The 17,416-nt window shown below is 34.7% G+C and overlaps 1 protein-coding gene across 2 annotated transcripts in view; it reads right to left on the minus strand.

Annotated features, from left to right (window-relative positions):
• The window catches only part of PJA2 (praja ring finger ubiquitin ligase 2), a 64,801-nt gene that overhangs the window by 12,360 nt on the left and 35,025 nt on the right, over positions 1–17,416 (minus strand). For both annotated transcript variants that reach the window (XM_069492188.1, XM_069492189.1), the window contains 2 exons: positions 14,663–14,848; positions 7,986–8,097 (listed from right to left, as the gene is read on the minus strand). In XM_069492188.1, the coding sequence (XP_069348289.1) occupies positions 7,986–8,097; positions 14,663–14,848 (298 nt within the window). The remainder of the gene's footprint in view (positions 1–7,985; positions 8,098–14,662; positions 14,849–17,416) is intronic.

Consider the following 17,416-nt stretch of genomic DNA (forward strand, 5'->3'; position numbering starts at 1 on the left):
GCAAAGTCTCAGGTTACAAAATCAATGTACACTTATCAGTAGCATTCCTATATACCAATAACAGTCAAGCCAAGCGTCAAATCAAAGACTCGATACCATTCATGATAGTGACAAAGAAAATAAAATACCTAGCAATATAATTAACCAAGGAGGTGAAAGATCTCTACCAAGAGAACTATGAAACACTAGGAAAAGAAATTAGAGATGACACAAAAAAATGGAAAAACATATCATGTTCATGAATCAGTAGAATCAATAGTTATTAATATACCCACTACCCAAAGTGATTTATAGATTCAATGCAGTCCCTATCAAAATACCAAAGTAATATTTAACAGATCTAGAAAAAATAATTCTACACTTCATTTGGAACCAGAAAAGAGTTTGAATAACCAAAACCACCATAAACAAAGAGAACAAATCTGGAGGCATCACATCACCAGACTCAAACCACACTACAAGACTGTAGTAATCAAAACAGCATGGTACTGGCACAAAAATAGAGACATAGCCCAAGGAACAAAACAGAGAACCTAGACAGACAGACATCCACATACGGCCAACTGATCTTTGACAAAGCAGACAAAAATATATACTGAAAAAAGAAGCCCTATTCAATAAATGGTGCTGGGGATATTGGATAGCCACATGCAGAAGAATGAAACAGGATCCATGTCTCTGACCACTTACAAAAAAATAATTTAAGATGGATAATAGAATTAAATGTAAGGCATGAAACCATAGGAATGCTAGAAGGAAATGTTGGAAAAACTCTTCTAGATATTGGCCTAGGCAAAGAACTTATGACTAAAACCCCAATGGCAATCAAAGCAACAACAAAAATAAATAAACGGAATATGATTAAAAGGTTTCTGCACAGCTAAGGAAATAATCAACAGAGAAAAGAGATAACCTACAGAATGGGAGAAAATATTCACAAGCTATATATCCAATAAACGACTAATAACCAGAATTTACAAGGAACTCAAGCAAATCAACAAGAAAAAAAAAATAACGCCATTAAGAAGTGGGCAAAAGACATGAAGAGAAGCTTTTCAAAAGATAAATTAGCAATAAACATGAAAAAATGCTCAACATCACTAATCATCACAGAAATGCAAATTAAAACCACAATGAGATATCAACTTACCCCAGTTAGAATGGCTTTTATTAAAAAGTCCAAACACAATAGATGCTGGAGAGAAAGGAACCCTTACACACTGTTGGTAGGACTGCAAGTTGGTACAGCCTCTATGGAAAACAGTAGGGAGGTTCTTCAAAGAACTAAAAGTAGACCTACCATTTGATCTAGCAATCCCACTACTGTGTATTTACCCAAAGGAAAAAAAGTCATCTTATCAAAAAGACACTCACCAGTGTTTATTGCAGCACAACTCACAACTGTAAAGATGTGGCATTAACCCAAGTGCTCATCAATGAGTGGGTTAACAAAATATGATATAGGTATACTATCAAATACTACTTAGCCATGAAGAAGGATGAATTAAGGCCTTTTGCAACAATTTGGATGGAACTGGAGAACATTATCCTAAGTCAAGTACCCAAAGAATGGAAAAACAAACACCACTTGTATTCGCTATTAAACTGGAGCTAACAGATGAGTACACACGTGCACTGAGAGAAGTAAAACCCAGTGGATATCAAGCAGGGGGAAGGGGGAGGAAAGGATGGGTAAAAACCTACCTAACAGGTACAATGAACACTATCTGGGTGATGTGCACACTTAAAACCCTGACTCAAGCATAACAAAATTGATACATATAACCCAAAACATTTGCACCCCCTGTAATATTTTGAAATAAAAAAAATGAAAAGCAAACACCATGGTCTGGTGAATACGGCGGATGACAGCAATTTTTGAAGTTTAGCTGCTGTAGGTTGAGCAGTATTGTGCAACATGTGGTTGAGTGTTGTCTTGAAGGCGGATTGGCCTGACTCTATGGACCAATCTCAGCTGCTTAATCACAGGCATACTCATCATTTCATCCAATAGGTTGCAGTAGACATCGGCTGTAATTGACTGACCAGGTTTCATGAAGCTGTAGTGGATAATACCAGCGCTAGGCCACCAAACAGACATCATCAGCTTTTTTTGATGAATATTCGGTTTTGGACTGTGTTTTGGCACTTCATCTTTATCCAGCCATTGAGCCGAACACTTGTGATTGTCAAAAAGAATCCATTTTCATCATACGTAACAATATGGTGTAGAAATGGTTCACCTTTATGTTGTGACAACAAAGGCAAGGTTCAAGATGATTTCTTTTCTGACACTTAATTCATGTGGAACCCACCCATCCAGCTTTTTTACCTTGCCCATTTGTTTCAAATGGTCCAATATTGTTGGAATAGTAATGTCAAGCCCTGCTGCTAATTTATGTGTGGGTTGACATGGATTTGCTTCCACTATAGCTTTCAGCTCATTATTATCCATCTCAGGTTGCCCACATGGCTCATTTTCAAGATTAAAATCACCAGAACCTAACTTCTCAAACCATCAATGTACTGTGCATTCATTAGCCACATCCTTCCCAAATACCTTGTTGATATTTTGAGCTATCTGCACTGCATTGGTTCCATGACAGAAATCATATTTGAAAATAACATGAATTTTTGACTTATTGACGATTTCACAAAAATTGCTCTAAAAAGAATTTGAAAGATAATAAGACAAAACATGCATTTGAAAGACTGCAGATGTACCTTCAGAATAAACATAAAATAAGAAGTGTCAAAGTGAAATACCAGAGATATGAACTGTCAAACTTAGTACTTAAGGAAATTGGACATTTTATACTTAATAACCTAATATATTTTTCTTTCTCCTTTCCATTTCTATTTCATATACCAGTTGTTGGATGTTAACTGCAATTTAGTCTTTATATAAGAGAATATTCTGTGTGACTATGACTGAATTTGTGGAGTGATTAGTGGAGCTAGTGATGAATACAGTGACTGTTGGGACTATATATCTGCTCAATCTGGGGAAAGGGTGAAAACCTCTTCATTTGTAAGAACAGCTATATCTTGTTAGGTAGAAATATGGTTGTGTTGCTGGATGGAAGTTCAAATGTGGACAGAAAGGTGTATACAGAAGCCAAGTCATCAAAGGGATGGACTATTCCAGTTGGAATTATTGCTCCTCAAATCAAATTCACTATTTTTGTCAGCTATGTGAAAATCTGGGCTATTTAAATATTCTCCCTTCTAGCGACTGGCATGATACTGCGCTTTGTTCAGAGAAGATGCTGAAGAGACACTGCAGGAGCAAAGGGCTTTGCTTCAGATCCCAGTGTTTGACAGGCTTCCGTGACTTTCGTGGCTTTCTCTGGCACCAGACTCCCGTGGTGTGCATAGCTTCTCCAGCAGCCAGCTCTTCTAAAGCATGTAGGCCAGCAGCACTCAGTAACCAGAAGCTTCCCCCAGCATGCACTTAGAGTTCTGCAGCAGAATGCTTCCAGTTAAACACTTCCCCATGAATAGCTTTCCCGAGCACCCTAGAGGGCTCATTTCCAGCAAGTTCCAGAGGACAGGTTTCCAGCAAGTTCTACCAGCACAGCACCACAGTGACTTCTACGCCATACAGTGAGAGCCACAGTTGCACCATTTCCATCAAGGTCTAGATCTCAACCCTGGGGTGGACTGGGGACTCTTCCTTGAGTATTTCTAGCTTACCCTGACATGTGGTGGCTGTTCCTTATATGTGCTTGTCCTGTATTCTTTAGCATTAACTTTATTTCCTACTAGCCAATCTCTTGTTACTCTATATTTCCTTGTTACAGTTAATAATTCTTTATATTAAATTTTCTTATCAGGATATAGGAAATGGAAGGCAAGATACTGCTATCTATCCCTTTCATTCTCACATAACTACAATCATGAATCTCCCCTAATTTCCTATGTACTACTAAGATAGAACCTGCTTGTGAGAACTCATCTGTGCTACACAGAAACAGAAAAAAGGGATACATTTACAGTGACTTTCATTTGGGGAGGTTATTCCAGGCTAACTATGCTTTGATACATGTTTGTTTCAATGGGTTCATGATTCCTTTTTGGTGATTACCTGCACATCTGCAGTGCTAATAAACACCAGAAATTTCATACATGTAAAAATAATTTATTGCCTTGATGATGACATATATTTAGGATGATCTGGGATCACTTATAAGCAACAAGAGCAAAAGAGACCATTTTATAGCCATTTCTATGAAAATGTATAAAAATACAAAAATCTGTCTCTATCTTTAGGCAGTACAATATATTTTCTAAAGTTAGTGCAGCTAACTAGAAAGACAACTAAATAGCCTACATAACCCAACCTGGAATACATCTAGGTTTAAAGTAGTATAATCCTTTGCCAACACAAAATTTAGTTTCTAAAGAATAAAATACAATTTAGTTTTTAAAGAATTAAGTTTTATAGTGAATGATTTATAATGAATGATTTAATACTGATTTTGAATGATCACAACTGAATTCAGATTTGTTGGATGAATACCAATTGGCTGACTGCTGATTTGGATATATCTATGAATATATCATTTACTGAAAGCTTACCTCTATATCAGAAATTTTGCTAAATGTTTTTACACAATCTCATATTAACCCATGAGATAGATTTTATTTCTCATTTTGTAAATAAGCAACTTGAAGCTTAGACAGGTGAGTGAATTATCTAGGGTCACATACAGCCTATCTAACACAAAAGCCCAGGCTCCTAACTTCCATGTTATTACCTTCCTAGTGCCTACATCTCAGTATATATGAGGTGCTCTTATGAGTTTGTAGAGACTTTCCAAGGGGTCCATGGGTACAGATAATCTCAAGGGAATCAATTTCAGTTAACTTTCTTAAGTAATCTTTCCTCACAGTGATCTGCCTAAGAATGCACCAGCAGTCAAAGTAATATGCCGGTTCTCTGTTGCTACATTTCTTTTATACTTACTTCCCTTTCTCCCACTTTATAAATAAAAGTGTACTTCTTGCCCACTCAGAGAGGCAATCTGAAGTACTGGGATCAAAGTGAACTCTAATAACTGAATAACAAATCTTTTTAAGCGGCTTCCAATCCTTTGATTTCAAAGAAATTGAAGGAAGGTCTAAACAACTTAAGTTGATGTGATTTTTGGCAAACATTTCAGAAGAACTGAGTGATAATGCTATGATAAACTCCTTTTACTGTATCAATTTATTTATGTGAACAAAATTTTTCAAGCTTACATTCAAAAAAATGAACAGAAATAAAATTTATGATGAAATGTATCTCTAGGTATAAATAAAATTCAAAGAAATTGGGAAGGGAAAAAAGCCTCTCTCTCATTAAGAGATGCATCTCTAGTAAACTTTTATGTTTAAATACTTAATCAAAATTTATAATAGTTTATCTTTGATCAATTGGATACTATTAACTGTAACTCAATTTAAATTAATTTCTTTACATTAAAATTTTTAAACATTCTTTTTTTTTTTTTTGAGACAGAGTCTCACTCTGTTGCCCAGGCTAGAGTGAGTGCCGTGGTGTCAGCCTAGCTCACAGCAACCTCAAACTCCTGGGCTCAAGCGATCCTACTGCCTCAGCCTCCCGAGTAGCTGGTAGCTGCGCCACCATGCCCGGCTAATTTTTTCTATATATATATTTTAGTTGGCCAGATAATTTCTTTCTATTTTTAGTAGAGACGGGGTCTCGCTCATTGCTCAGGCTGGTCTCGAACTCCTGACCTCGCGCGATTCACCCGCCTCGGCCTCCCAGAGTGCTAGGATTACAGGTGTGAGCCACCGCGCCCGGCCTAAACATTCTTGCAAAGAAGCATAAGGTAAACAATATTACTAAATTTACGCTAAAGAAATTTAGATGTCAATATAAATAAGGGTAAAGGGATCAACATTTTTTCAAAATTTGTTTTGAAAACCAGAAAGCTTTAATACCATTATTTCAAAAAGTTAAAGGTTTTCAATAATGTACCCTTGTCCTCACTCATACTTGAAACACAAATATTATATGAGACAAATGTATACTGCCAATATATTCGCCAAAAGCCACTACTCGAAAAAAAAAAAAATCAGTCTAATACTAGAAAAATAATAAACAAAAATTACTTCCAAAAAGGGACAGGGCTGCTTGAGAAACAAATAAAGGCAGGCAATTCATTTTATTGTTTTTGCTTCATTTAAAGAATGTTAGTGTTAAATCTAAAAGGAAAATCATAAATTATAATTTATTTCAGTTGCATTGTTTTTAAATGATTAAATAAATGCATACTAGACATAGAAAAACAGATTTCTGGAAAGTGATAGGAAGAGGAAAATATATCAATTCTCTAGGGGTAGAATGTCTCAATCAAATTCAAATAAAGCAGAGCACTAAAATGTGAGGAAGCTGTGAAACTGTGGAGAAAGGGAGATACTTAAAGCCATTAAACAGAAGCAAAAGGACAGACGGGTAAGAATAACTTTAAAAGTGGCAGTGTTAGCAGAAGGCAGCAATGTATAGGATGGAAAATTTCCTGGACATACTATCCTCTTGCTTGCCTCTTGTCTTTGTTCACTCTGCTAGTGCCTTTACCTAGCATTGCCTCCCATGACCAATCTCTCTGGCTCTTGTTTTAAGATGTCAATCAAATGTCACATTTCCTACTAGTAATTAATAATAAAACTTATTTGCTTCTCAACACTTCTTCATATTGTAGGAAATCATGAACCACTAACATAAGAATCAAAGATGGTTTAAATACTGTGAAACCAGACCCTAGAATCAATGTACTCCATTGTGGTCACTCAAAACATATTTAGCTCAAGGAGATTAGTGATCCTTTATCTTTATATATTACATTTCTAATGCAAATTATCATGCTGTATCATTATTTTGTATGTGTCAGAATTTGTCAAGGCAAGGTAAATAATCTAGTAAAAAAAAGTATATCCCATCTCATGATGTTCTGACTTTTTTCCTAGTAATACTATAGTATTACTGCTATGGTCATTTTGAGAAAAATATATAGTATAAAGAATAATTGAAAGCAATGATCTCCATGGAAGATTATATATGTAAAATAAGTGATGCCAAAGCAGAGCTAATGTAAGTGTGTTTGTGTGCACATATGTGTGTGCACGTGTGTGTGTGTGTGTAGATAGACAGGTATCTATCCTCTATCTACTATCTAATTTATCAATCCAAACTGGACAATCTAGTATCAGAAAATTTAGAGATAAAGTATTATAATGCTCCTGAAAGTTCGTTCTTATTAATTTCTATTCTCTCACCTTTGGCTCACTTACCAGTTATTACTGTTCCTCTACTTTGGAAATCACTTTGAAATAGGGATTTAAAGAAAGACATCTTATAATGAAATCCACCAGCATAGTGGTAGTTCTCAAACTTGACAACACTTGGGCTTTTGACCTTAGACAAATGCATTTAAGAACAAGTTTTTCCATTTCAGTCAAATAATGAAGACAAGAGACACCTAGGCAGCAAAATGTACCACATTTATTACAGCATGTGCACATGTGTGGGGGTGAAAGGGAACAAATTTCCCAACTGCATTAGGCAGAAAGACAGTATTTAAGAGCCATGAGAACAAAAGAAAGGAAGTGATTGGTAATATATCCTTAGAGAGCTTCAATTTCATTTCACAAATAACCTGTATATGTGTGTATGTATAAACTATTCAGATTCTTATACATATTTCAATAGAGGAAGAAAGTGTATTTTCTAAATGTGAGGAAAACATTTTCTATTCTGCAGTAAAAACTGAGAAAAAATTTTGAGGCAAATTGGCAGGACATCAAGTATAATTTATATACACATATTGGTGACAATCACTATTCAGCAAGTGTTATTAAACTGATGAGAAGACAGTTTCACTTTTTAAAAGTTTAAAAAAATCCTTTAAACCTTTATTAACCTTTTATCATTTTTCATCCCATTAACAAATATATGGACCTCACAGTTACTAACATACCTCCATAGCCTGGGCTAAGCGTTCTTCTAGTGCCATGTAGGTGAGGAACTGAGGATCCACATAAGAAATAGCTTCAGCAACTCCTAGTCCATCTGCAAAGCCATCGAATAGGCTGGAAAAAAAATAAAAAAATAAAACTCACAATGATGACTTGGGAAATCTTATGCTGAGGACATAATTATATTAGCATTCTGGACAAGCCAATAAATATACCGAGAGCAGAAAACCTAAAAATATTTTAACATCAAGCTTGTGGCGTGAGGGGGCAGGAGGAACCCAACAGAGAAGGTAAGTGCAAAGCATAAGTAGTTACGATGCCACCACCTCACCCAATAGGCTACCACACTCACCGCACAAAATCTGTAGGAAAATTCTCTTTGGAGACTCCGGAAACTGCTTAAAGGTACAAGTTGAGCATTCCAAATCCAATAATCCAAAATCCAAAATACTCCAAAATCTGAAACTTTTTTTCATGCCAACATGACACTCAAAGGAGAATGCTCATTGGAGTATTTCAGATTTTGGATTTTTGGATTTGGGATGGTCAGCTGAAAGTATAATGCAAACACTCCAAAATCCAAATAAATTCCAAATCCCAAACACTTCTGGTCCCAAGCATTTTAGATAAGGGATACTCATATATAGTACTTTTCCCTACCCAATTCTTTCCTGTATATTTCCCCTTCTGTTTATTTTAGTTTCCAATCTGAATGTTAGTGAGTATATGACAAAGAAAATTACTACTGTTATTTTAATTCTGTCATTAGTCAAAGCCTCTTTTTCTTCTCTCACCTTGTGTTGCTTGGTTACTTACTTTGGATTTAAAAATATTTTATTTTCTCAAGCCTTCCTCATTAATCTCTTTCCTCCTCCTCTAAGAATTAGGCCACCTCCTTTATTATACAGCTTGAAAAATATCTAGCTCCTAACTGCTCTTTTTTATTATTTTCTTTCTAAAGAACTGTAAGCTTCTCAAAGAAAAATATGTTTCACTCTGGTCCTAATCTTCTTCCACCCCTAGACATACACAGACTCCTCCTTTTCTTCTAATCTTAGAAATACTAAGTATTTCAAAATTTGGAGACCATACTTATGTCCTCAGTCCTATTGTCTCTAATCTTGCTCCCTTGGAAATTATATTCAAGACCATTTCTTCAATTATCTTCTCTGCAAGTAATTCTTAATTCTCTATATGATTTCAAACTCCTCCTGGAGCTCTTGACCTGTATCTGTATTTCTAGTTGTCTGTGGGGCACTTTGCATAGATATACTTACTCCCACCACCTCATAAATCCAAAATCTACAAAACTAAGCTTATTTAGTCTAAACACAAACTTATGTTGACTTCAACATCATATCAGAATCTGAATATCAGAGTCAGAAACATCCATAGTTACACAAGCTAGTTCAAAAATAATTTTGATGTCAACTCATGTGCCATCCTTAAAATTAAAACTCTATTGCCAAGAGATACAGAAATGATTCTTATAAAGATTATAGCTTAGTAGTATTTGTTAATCAGCAAACATCACATGGCACAAATGAACAGACATTCTCATATAACCACAGATTTTAGAATTACAATTAATACTGACTACTAAGAATTACTGAATCCATCTATCCTTGCAAAAGTGGAACTCCTTTATCTAGCAGTGAGATGTAGTGCAAAAAGGAAGAGCCCTGGTGTCAGTTGGATAGGGATTTAACTGAAAAAGTTAATTAATTTGAACAATTATTTAGTTGACATTCTGTTTCTTCATAAAACAAATTAAATGAGTAGATGCACAAAGGGGCCTGGCACAGAGATGGAACCATAGTAGACATTTAAGAAACAAAAGAGGCCCGGCGCGATGGCTCACGCCTGTAATCCTAGCACTCTGGGAGGCCGAGGTGGGCGGATCCTTTGAGCTCAGGAGTTCGAGACCAGCCTGAGCAAGAGCGAGACCCCATCTCTACTAAAAATAGAAAGAAATTATATGGACAGCTAAAAATATATATAGAAAAAATTAGCCGGGCATGGTGGTGCATGCCTGTAGTCCCAGCTACTCGGGAGGCTGAGGCAGGAGATCCCTTGAGCCCAGGAGTTTGAGGTTGCTGTGAGCTAGGCTGACGCCACGGCACTCACTCTAGCCTGGGCAACAGAGTGAGACTCTGTCTCAAAAAAAAAAAAAAAAAAAGAAAAGAAACAAAAGAAACAATCCCTCCATGTGGAAAATACACTGCTTTCTAAGGTGGTATGTGCCAGTGTGGGACACTTCTACTAGAAGTTTAAAACTTATATGAGCACACTATATGGGTGATGGACACACTTATAACTTTGACTCAACTGTACAAAAGCAATTCATGTAACCAAAACATTTGTACCCTCGTAATATTCTGAAATAAAACAAAACTTATATGAAGTAAGATTTCCTACTTATAACTTTTATGCTATTGCTACAGTTCTGTCTGCTGCAGGAATGCAAACTATGCCCACTTTCTCTTTGCAAAAAACCCCTTCAAACGGTTGAAGACAACTTTCTCCCAATAATTCTTTTCTTCTCCATGCCAAACAAACCTAGACACTCATAGCATAATATCTGGTTGTAATTTGGCCACTGCAGAATAATCAGTTAAGATTAAACATTCTAACAACGTGCATTTGGCAATCACCATGGTAATAATTGTTTCAGACAACAATCATTAATGGATGCTAAAACTAGTGGTGGAAGTTTGATATTTTGAAAAGAAACAGGTTATTTACAGTCTCAAACAATCTTCCCACTAGAAGCCTATCGATTACACCTGACCCTCAAACAACATGGGTTTGAACTGTGTGGGTCTAGCTATACTGGGATTTTCTTCTACCTCTGCCATCCTGGAGACTGCAAAACCAACCCTTCCTCTTCTTCCTTCTTCTCAGTCTACTCAACATGAAGAGGATAAGGATGAAGACCTTTATGATGATCCACTTAATGAATAGTAAATATATTTTCTCTTTCTTATGATTTTCTTAATTACATTTTCTTTTCTCTAGCTTGCTTTAACAATACAGGATATAATAGATATGACATACAAAATATGTGTTAATTGACTGTTCATGGTATCAGTAAGGCTTCTGGTCAACAGTAGGCTATTAGTAGTTAAGTTTTGGGGGAGCCAAAAGTTGTATGCAAATTTTCTACTTCATGGAGTCAGCACCCCAGCAAAGCATGTTATTCAAGGGTTACCTATAAAAAAGGAAAAATGGCAACTACACAGTAAAGAAACCAGAAAGATAAAGCCATGACCAAATGATCAGAATTAATATTACCAGTAACAGGATAACAGGACACCATATGTCTACTGTTATGTATTGAGAAGGACAAAACATCACTTCTAAGGTGTTTCTGCTAAAAATTTGTAATTCAAATCTATTTATAACATCTGACAAAAACAATCTACGGGACATTTTACAAAATATTAATAAATGGCCTATGCTTTTCAAAAATGTCAAAGTTATGAAAAACAAAGACTGAGGGAATGTTCAGATTAAAAAATACTAAAGAATTATGTTAACTAAATGCAACGAGTGGTCCTAGGTTAGACCAGAAAAAATTTATCTAAAGGCATTGGTGGAACAATTATGGACATTTCAATAAGGTCTTTAGATTAGATAATATTAATAATACTAATTTCCTCCTGACTTTGACAGACTTACTGTTAATTTCTTGACTTTGACAAATTTACTATTTTCCAAGAAAAGATCCTTGATTTTAGGAAATTCATACCAGAGTATTTATGGGGAAAGGGGTCCATCATGCCTTCAAATACTCATGAATCAGAAAAAAAACCTTACCATAAATATAGAGAAAGGAAAGAGAAAATGATAATACAAATGTGGTTTCAAAATGTTAACATTAAAGGAATCTTAGTGAAGGATATATGGGAATTCTTTGTACTATTTTTAATGCTTTTCTGTAAGTCTGTAATTATTTCAAAATAATTTTTAAAATTCTACTATTAAGTCATAGTTTTATCCACACACAACTGATAGCTCACTACCTTATTAGGTTAATAATTATAACCCTAATTTCTTACAGGAAGACAGGTTAAGGACTTATCAAAGAATAAATAAATGGATTTGTCTAAATCCAAAAATCATGATTTCTCTGTGTCACTTGCTATCACATGAAGATTATGAGACACACTCTGGATATTTTACACTTCTACAACATCAATCAAAGCAAACAAACTTGATAGAGGACCTTTTCCATCTTCCTTTAAACTAAAATAAAGAACCAAAAGGCTTTACTTTTTTTATAAGTAGTCACAAAACAAAATTTGACTTTAGAGACAAGAATTGCTGCTGTTTGAATGGCTCTTTGTTTTAAACGTGCTATTTTAATATAAAAATGAAACCACATTTTCACCTTATGAACTTTTAGCCACTGCCACATAAATTAATACAGTACCAGATAAGCAAATAAGGAGCTATTGACATATCTAGATTCAAAAGACCAAAATTCAAAACTTCTGTCTTAAAATCAATGTGAAAATGCTTTCCATATTAAAAAAACTACTTTGAAGCTCCACAAATTTTGGGACCATCAGTGAGGTCTCTAAAACCTTAACAAAACAGTCATATCCAAAAATATCATCAGTGAATTAGAACCTAAAGTAAAGGTTTTCTAATTTAAGTTATAATTATATTCAATAAAGACTTACATTATTCTTTTAAATATTTATGTGGAATAATCTTATTGAAAATTATTTGGAAATATGTATCAAAATCTTGACAAATACCACATCTCAGTAATATCTCCTCTATTAATCGGTCCTAAAGGAATAACCAGAAGTACAGAGGAAGGTTTATGGGGGTGGGAAGACAGTTCACTGAACTGTTTCAATGGGTAGATAATTCATTAAATCTTAGTGCACCTATAGGATGGAATACCTTCATAATGGAGCTGTAAAAACTAATTTTTACAAAGGTTAAAAATGTACAACAGAAAAAAATCTCTCTCATATGAAACCATAATGGCCTCCCAATATGCACACACGATGCTAAACATGATTCTTTCATTTGCTGAACACTTTGAGGAATTACTCTGTATAATGGAGATAGACACTTCAGAATTAACAAGGAGTTTCAGTAAGAAGGTAATAGGGAGACATGAGAGAGAGAGGAAAAGAAGGAAGCATGATGATCAGCAAGACTGAGACTAGGTGAAGCCACTAATTTTCCCTAATATGTGAGAAGCCAGAAAACAGGTTTTGGAGAACAAGAATGTTCAAGGTGAAATTACCAATTATGTGGTTGTGATGAAATCCCACTTCCACAAATAGTGATAAAAGTCTGTTCTGCACATGATTCCCTCCACCCTGCCCCATGGGGAATCAGAACAGGAAAAGGTAGGGAGGATCTCAAGGAGACATTGAGTTTTTTCATCTGGAACAATTTGGAGAAGTACAAAAAAGCAACTGGCACATACAGAAAGAGAAACTGAAAACACAAAGGAGGCCTTAAAAATACAAGGTTTTAAAAAATGTAGAGATCAGGGGATATGAATGAGTTTTTCTTATCTTTATTGTTCTAAATTTTCTATAAGGGAGCTGTAAGGAGAAAAACAAGACAAATTCTTAAAAATATATTCATACAGGCTAGGCAGGGTGGCTCATGCCTTTAAACCCAGCACTTTAGGAGGCCAAGGTAGGAGGATTGCTTGAGGCCAGAAGTTTGAGAGCAGTCTGGGAAGACCCTGTCTCTACAAAAATTTTTTTAAAAATCAGCCAGGTGTGATGGTGTGTGCCTACAGTCCTAGCTACTTGGGAGGCTGAGGTGGGAAGATTGCTTGAGCCCAGGAGCTCAAGGTTACAGTGAGCTACGATCAGGCCACTGCACTCCAGCCTGGACAACAGAGTGAGACCCTGTCTATATCATAAGTATTTTTGTGCAAAGAAGAAAATGAGAGTAAGTAAGTATGCCAAGCCATTTTTTTCCCCCAGAAAAAGTAACAAAAGGGATCAGTTAGAACAAACATCCCTTCTACATCTCAATAATTGGCTGCTTCCAATAGGTTACTGCACACTTGAAAGATTTTATAAACCAAAACAGCTAAATTCTGAGGATTGTATCATAAGAAGAAACAAATTCTATAATCCACTTTATTTATATGCTACTTTTATTTGAAGCTCACTATTCTTTGTCAGCATAAAGTAAATTTAATATTTTCTACATCTCTGGGAAAGTAGAATTTTATTTTCCATATTTTACATACAGAGAAGGAAAAGGAAGATCAATGAAGGAAAACTCTTATGATTCTTCTGATTCAACTACAGGTTTTTAAATTCTTCAGGTAGTAATAATTAAGAACCTGCATATTTTTAAAGGATTATGCTAAATGCAATAATACAGCAAAATAAAAAAAAAAAATCAGAAACCCAAAACCAAAAAAAAAAAAAACCAGTATGCAAATAACTAGATATAAGGTAAGCTTCAAGGGAGCTAACGGTCAAAGAAAGAGGTTACCATTTGGAGGAAGTAGGAGTCCATGTACGAAGTGACATCTGAAATGAGCTTTGAAATGAGATAGACTAATGAATGGAAAAATCAGAATACTTCTTAGCTAGCAGAGATTTAATTTTCGTAATTTAGAGTCATGAACAAATTCTACTCAACGTGCGACTAAGCATACTAGTAACATCAGGATATATACCTCCAGTCCACATCTAAGTCTTCACTCACACTGGAGTCATCCTCCAGGTTATTGTTACCATCCAACATGAAAGCTTCTGGCTGTGCAAATTCATTGGCAGGCTCATTTCCCTCATCACTGCTGCTTTCATTGACTTCATTGTACTGTAACCAAGGAATTTCTCCCTCTTCCAAGGATGTCTGTTCCCTAATAGAAACATTTTAAAGGAAGAAAAAAATATTATTTAAAAACACAGCATAACATTGTTCTTTAAAGAATTCTATATGGTGCTAGTGGACGCTGTATTCTTTAAGTTCCAAGCTTTTTGTATTTTTGTGATTCTAAAAAACTGTTTTCCTTAACTGCAAAATTATTTGAAATGAAAGGAAATTTGTTATAGGGTTATATGCAAATATAAATAGCTCTTAATTACATAGGAACATATTTATTTTTAAATTATCTATGTTCTTGTATTTCTTCTTTTTGCAGGAAAAAAATAAGAAAAGCCCACCCTAGATAATTTGAATTTTTAAACGCAATTCTTGAGTAGTTTCCCTTCCTAGTTAAAATAAAATCCAAATTCCTCACCCTAGCCTATGAATTCCTAAGTAACACATGTTTTCTCCCCAGTCATCTTTCACCACTCTTCCCCCACCTCCTGTGCTCCTACTCTTCTTTCTGCTCTTGGAACACATGGAGATCATGTCCACCTTGGAACCATTTACTCTACCTGAAATGTTCTTTCACCAGATTTTTACATTACTATTTCCTTCTTGATATTCACCTCAGATTACAAGTGACCTCCTCAGAGAGGTCTATTTTAACCATTCAGTTTAAGTAGCTTTCTATTTACTGACTACGATATCACTCTGCTTATTTAAATTATAGAACTTATTTTTACTTAACATTTTCTTATTTGTTTTTTATCAGTCTATTCCCACTGGAATATAAGCTCACAGGAACAGGGACAGACAAAACACTAGTACAGATCAAGAAAATAAGGAGGAGATAAAGGAAACATTTCAAAACAGGAGGAAAAGGACATAATCAATAAGTGGTATTGCAACAACTGGCTATATACCTGGAGGAGAGCGTTTAAATCCCTATGTCATTGCTTGCCCTTAAATAAATTTCAGCTATACATTTTTGAAATGCATGCATACGTGCACCCTCCCTCACCACCAATAAAATAATAAAGTAGTAGAAGGATCATGAGAGAACATTTTACAAAAATCTCCATGTCATTCTAAGCATGATGTAAAAGCTTGAAGCCACAAATAGACTGTAAATTTCACAACATTCACATTAAAGAAAACACTCATGGAAAGTCAAAACACCAGAAATTTGGACAAAACTCAAATTGAGAAAAATTAATTATAACACATGAGACAAAAGACATTTCCTTAACAAATAGAAGCTTAAAATGTAAAAGTAAACCAGTAAGAAAAAGATCTACATATATTAACAAAAAGTAGCAAAAGATATAATTAGTTGGCAGAAAAGGAAATTCAACTAACTCTTAAATATGTGAAGAGACGCTCTAGCTCTTTTATAATAAGCAAAATGTATATTAAAACAACAGTGAAATATGTTTCAACTATTGATAAAAATAAAAAATTCTGATAATACACTATGTTGAAACTTTGAAAAAAGGTAATTCATATAGTGTTGGTAAGAAAGTAACTGATATTAATATAATTCCTCTGTAGAAAAACTTGGCAATAGCTATAGATTAAGGATGTGCATACTCATTTACCTAGTGATTCTGTCTCTAGATATTTCTCCTAAAAAATATGTACAATGTTTTCTTTGCAGCATTTCTTATAATAGTCAAAACTCTTAAGTAATTTAAATGTCCACCAAAGGAAACTGGAATATCCATAAATTATCACACAGTAATTCCTCACTTAACATCATTGATAGGGTCTGGGAAACTGCAACTTTAAGTGAAATGAAGTACTATGTAGATTTTTTAGAAGAATATGGAACAATCTAAAAACTAGATCTATGAGCAAAACAAATAAATAAAAACAAAAGCAAGGTAATACAGTATGTCTATATAATGTCCTACCAGTTGTATAAAAAAGCGAAGAGGACTGTGTATGCATATATGTTTTTCTATGTATAAAATATCTTTAGAAGTTCACAAAGGAAATTGGTTCTAATGGTTTTTAAAGGGCCATTTCATACTATCTAAATTCACTTTTTATCATGTATATGAATACTCATTTTTAAAATGTTTGTAATTTTATCCATTTATCAACAGAAGTTCAACCAGAAATAGCTGCTACCCCAGCAATTGTTAGCAATAACACACTAAATCTGGTATCATTAAAAGGTAAACTGTACTCACTCCTAATTTATTTCAGAAACTATCCCTTTAATTAATTCAAAATACAACAGGTAAATTAGTATTTTTAGTTGGGTCATGTGACCAGTTATTAAGGAGTCACAGAGTTATTTGCATTAGGTTAAGTATGGAATGTCCAATTTCCATAAGTACTAAGTTTGACAGTTGATATCTCTAACATATTACTTTGACACTTTTTTTTTTTTATTGTGAGGGTACATCCTCATTCTTCAAATGCACATTTTGGCTTATAATTATCTTTCAAATTTTAGAGCAATTTTTGTGAAACTATAGGTAAGGCAAAAAGATGTGGCTAATGAATGCATAGTACCTCGATGGTTTGAGAAGTTCTGTTGTGGTGATTTTAATATTCAAAATGAGCCAAGTGGATGATCTGAGACCAAGGTGGATAATGATGAGCTGAA

The sequence above is a fragment of the Eulemur rufifrons genome, chromosome 17 (assembly GCF_041146395.1).
Source record: "Eulemur rufifrons isolate Redbay chromosome 17, OSU_ERuf_1, whole genome shotgun sequence".
Classification (NCBI taxonomy): domain Eukaryota; kingdom Metazoa; phylum Chordata; class Mammalia; order Primates; family Lemuridae; genus Eulemur; species Eulemur rufifrons.